General features: G+C 48.1%; 1 protein-coding gene across 1 annotated transcript in view; it reads right to left on the minus strand.

The window, feature by feature from the left end:
* Positions 1-4,584, minus strand: part of CASS4 (Cas scaffold protein family member 4) — a 13,396-nt gene that overhangs the window by 4,044 nt on the left and 4,768 nt on the right. The window contains exons 3-4 of the mRNA XM_019637163.1: positions 2,579-2,659; positions 691-1,986 (exon numbers count right to left, since the gene is read on the minus strand). Of these exons, the coding sequence (XP_019492708.1) occupies positions 691-1,986; positions 2,579-2,659 (1,377 nt within the window). The remainder of the gene's footprint in view (positions 1-690; positions 1,987-2,578; positions 2,660-4,584) is intronic.

Here is a 4,584-nt window from a genome sequence, read left to right on the forward strand (position 1 = left end):
TCTAGTACAATGACGAACAGTTTTACTTTTCTTTTTTTGAAAATTATATAATTTAATTGGGAAATGGAAAACACCCACATTTCTAGCTTGTGTAGAATGTATTACAGCTCTTATACCTCAACGCTTTTTAGCAGAATACCAAGACTGGGCTGAAAGCGCCAAGTTACCTCCTGACACAGTCTCCAGGTCCCTGTGGTGCCTTCTGAGACAAGAATGAAAGTTTCTATAGTGTCTGAGCTCATGTGGCAACATATTTCTAAGAGTAACTACAGTCTGGAGGCTGCTAAGACCACGCGCAATTTGGAAGAGTGTTTACACTTCCTCTTCTGTTTCTAAGGAACACACCAACAATGATTAAATTTATAACTTTCAAAAGTGCAAGAAACCTTGATGGTGAGTTTAAGAAATGTGCCCAAAGAACGGATTTCAAAAGGCTTTAAAAAATCCTGTCTAATCTTAGTATCAGAGGTAAACCAAAAACTCGCAATTTCCAGAAGACATCTAATCTGCCTTAATATTAAAATATTTACCATACTTCTTACAAAGATTTCATCTAGAATTTTACTTTTGGAAAAATGGAACCAGTGTCTCCTAACTATTGAAAGAATTTTAGCATCTAACTTACGGGTGACCGCTCAAGATAAACCTTGAAACCCCTTTATATTATACCACTCGGAACTCGGAACTCACCTGCTCACAGACATTTGTCCAATTTTTCTTTAAGACTTCAGGGGAGTGTTCACTTTCCCTTTGTTTAACAGAAGGAGCACTCCTCTGGTACGATTCAAATTCCCTTTGCGGAAGCTGGATGCATTTTGCAAGCTTACATTTTGCATTTGGAGTCAATTGCACAGTCTCCTCCTTGTCACAATTTTGCTTGAAAAGGAGCCTCCCGTTGGCAATGATGATGGAGGCAAACCTCTTGATGTCTTCCGGAACCACCCGCGCCACCATGACAAATGTCTCAAGGTCATCAGGGCTGTCTTGGACTTTGTCTGTCACAAGGGTTTCCAGGGACCAATTGCAGCGGTCCAGGCTTTCCTTTGTCTCAAGCAGGATCTGGTAGGAGTTGGAGATTGTGTGGAGCTGATCCCTAACTCTGGCCTGAAAGTTACTGTGGGTGAGGTTACAGGTGGTCCCGCAGACTCCACGGGCAAAATCCAGAAATTCTCTCAAAGATTCCTCTATGTGGTTGGTGGCCCTGTGAATGGCGCCGATGTTGGCCTCCAGATAGTCTCTGGACCTCCAGTTCCTACTGACGAAGAGCATCAGGCCCGAGATGGCGCTGGTCACCTTGTGCTGCAGAGCTGTGACTATCCCTTTGGCCAAGTCCAGGTCCCAGGACAGCTCTTTTGCGGACTCCTCTGAGCAGGAGCTGGACGAAGAGTCAGTGGATGTGAAGGAGCACGAGGAGACGACGCTGACTCTGCTGTCAGAACTGTTAATGGATAATCTGTCCGGCTCGGGGGAGGCCGATGTGACCTGTCTGGACAACCAGGAGGGATTACAGTCCGTGCAATTCTCGCAAGCTCCATTGGCTTTCCCCGGAGCTGTCACAGCCTGAGGGACAACTGGCACAGCTTTAGGGATATCATAAATGTTGGGCGTGGTGTTCTGCTCTTCCACTCGGGGAATCAGAAAGCTTGAAGGAACCCTGTAGTTGACACCTTTGTCCCTGGGTGTCGGAAAGCTATAAGAAGGAATTTCCGGAAGGCTGAGTTTTTCCTGCCCGGGCACATTTTTCTGCAGGTGTGGAGCCAGCGACCTTGCTGTGCTATTCAGAGGACTGTGGAGACTGGAAATATACCTGGGGGGCTCATGGGGCCCAGATGCTTCCACAAAGCTGGTTAGAGGTGCATTTCTTACATCAGCTTTTTCTGTAGACACTGGAGTGTCATAAATCCATTCTGATTTCTCAGGGTTTGGTAGTGTGTTGTAGCAGGCTCTTCTTAAGGCAACCATTGATATCACGGGAACACTCTGCCTCTGGGAAGAACCACACAAAGTCATCCAGTTTAGTCTCAACAAAAAGAGGTGTGAGTGGCTCATTTGACAAATGTATATTATACTGAGGACCTACTAAGTGCTGGGCACTGTGCATGTTGGTACCTCTTTTGTAAGGCCTTCCTTCCCTGAAAACCTAGGGCATACATATACTTATTGTATACATGTGACAGTGTCCAAGGCTAAACACGGGTTACACAGATTTCAAACGAAGGCACTTCTCCTATGTGCAGATAAAACCTTATTCTAACACAGCACACCCTGAGGTCTATAGTATAAGAAGCATTTATCTAAGGTCTCGCTCTGTGCCAAGCACTGCCCTGGGCCCTCTGCAAAGACTATCTGAACACTCGTAGTAAGTCTGTAATAGAAATGGAGGTACAGTGAAGTGAGAGGACCTCTCCAAACCACACAACTCGACCTGCTCCTGAACCCCACTGCAGGGAGGGGTCCCCAGTGAAATAAAGTCTGCTACTAGCAGCTGGCAGTCCTCATGGGGACCAAGCTATTAAATGTCCCAGAGGATGTTTAGGTTTTGTCATAGCCTCGCATTTCGGCATCTGGCCATACTTACACTCGGTTGGCTGCCCGGGGCACCGCCTCCTGCCTTTCGGGGGCTGGCGGGTATGTCGTATAACTGCTGCTTCACTGGCTCCTGGAGAAAGACCACAAAGGAGGACAATGTGGCCATTTCCTTCCTGATGGCCACCCATCACAAACTCGCCCACGCCAGCGATTTTTCCAAGCGACACCACAAGTCACTGAAGACTTGGGGGCTTTCGGTCATGATGCTGCTCTCTAGGGGGAATTTATATGCTGCTGTGGGTAGATTTTTTTTTTTAATTTTAATTTTTTTGAAATTCGTTTCAGGTGTACAACCCAGTGCAATAGTTATGCTTTTTACCCCTCAAAGTGACAACCCCTTTCCCCCAACGTGGGTAGATCTTTCAACAGGGGACTTTGTACATTAAAAAGATGCCTCTCAACGGAAGGTTGGGCACACGGTGGAGACAGTGCACAGCAGCTGCCCGAGTTAAACACGGGCGTCCTCTGCCTTCTGTAAGTTAGTCTTGTGATTGAATTAAAGAAGAATAAATGAGATTGGAACTTCATAGGTCCTCTGCCTTTGTTTGTTTTTCTCAGTAGAATTTTCCCTGGGCTTATTACTCGTGTGTTCACCCTGCAAATATTTACCGAGCGCCTACTAGACACGAAGCCAAATGACATGTATATACACCCAGAAATGAGCAAACGACATGGTGACTGAACAGATAATGTACATTTTTTTGTGCATGAATCAGAAAATACATGTATTAGGATGTGAAAGATAGTTTCCATGCTCTGAAGTAAGGTGAGAGAGCACCCAAACTGGTTTTGCAAAGAAAGAGAGGAAAAGATGGACTGTGGAGAGTGGGTTTCTTTGGAGAGAGTGGGCTGTGAGTTTTCTCCTGGCCCCTCCTCAGGTGGGGAACATGGTGGTGCTTTTCACTAACCCTCAAGAAAAGTGGGACCTTCCATGACGTGAGCTGTGCCACCTGGGCTTAGGGTCATAGTGCCCGGGGGCTAACGCCGGCTTGAGAAAAGTTAAGGGTGAGAATCTGATGACACAGCTGGTTGGGGATGGCCTGTTCTCAGGGCCAGGACGAGTATGAGGAATGTGCCGCCTTGGTCACAACATTTAAGGGGGCACAAAAAACAACTAAGTAATCAAGGTAAAAAATATTTTAGTGCAATGTTTTTAAAAGTCACAATTCATGTGAAAAAAAATCACGATGAACAAAATATCAGCATTTTAAATAAAAACGGGATCCACAGGACCAGGAGGAGGCGGAGGCGAGTGAGGTGAGTCCTGCAGCTGTGTCTTCATGTAAAACTTTGGGACCCAAGTGAGGCCTCACTTGCCTCATGTCGCCCCAGCCCCGCCTGTGCTCCTGGGGTCTATCCTGCCAAAGGGAGTGTGTGTGTTTTCCATGGACCAGACGTGGCTCACAGAAGCGATGCAGCAAGAGCCAGGCTGGAATGGGGAGGGAACCTCAGGAGGATGAGGCTGGAGATGGCTTGCCTGCCAGGAGCTAAGGGTGGAGCCTTCAGCCACCTGCCAGAGGAGAGCATTTGCCTCATGGAACTTGCAGGAAGGCCTCAGAAGGGAAAGGATCGGCTTGCAATACTCACTACTTCCACAGAGCCACACTGCAACATGTCCCAACAGAGCCCAGCGAGCAGGTGCTCCTACCTGTGCCCCGCCCCCCTCTCCCTGCCTGCCTCCTTCAGCTCTGCCGGAGCCCGAGACCCCCCCCAGGGAGGGAAGAGTAGAAACCTGAAGTGGGGAGCTGGCACAGCATCCAGCCAACCCTCAGTGCCTGCTGTAGGAGCCCCGAGGGCCAGCAAGCCGGGAAGGCAGGAGCTTTCGCTTTAGATGAAGTAGGAAGTCGGGTCCTTGCCTGGACCGGACATTTAACGTCCCTCACTGAGACTGGGGAGACGAACGTGACTTCTTATCACTTGTGAGTGACCAGAAAGTCACAGAGCTGGCCTGAAGTTTCATTTAAACTAGAGCCGTGGCGCTCAGCCCTGGCTGCA

This window comes from Hipposideros armiger, unplaced genomic scaffold (assembly GCF_001890085.2).
Source record: "Hipposideros armiger isolate ML-2016 unplaced genomic scaffold, ASM189008v1 scaffold_32, whole genome shotgun sequence".
NCBI classification, from domain to species: Eukaryota; Metazoa; Chordata; class Mammalia; order Chiroptera; family Hipposideridae; genus Hipposideros; species Hipposideros armiger.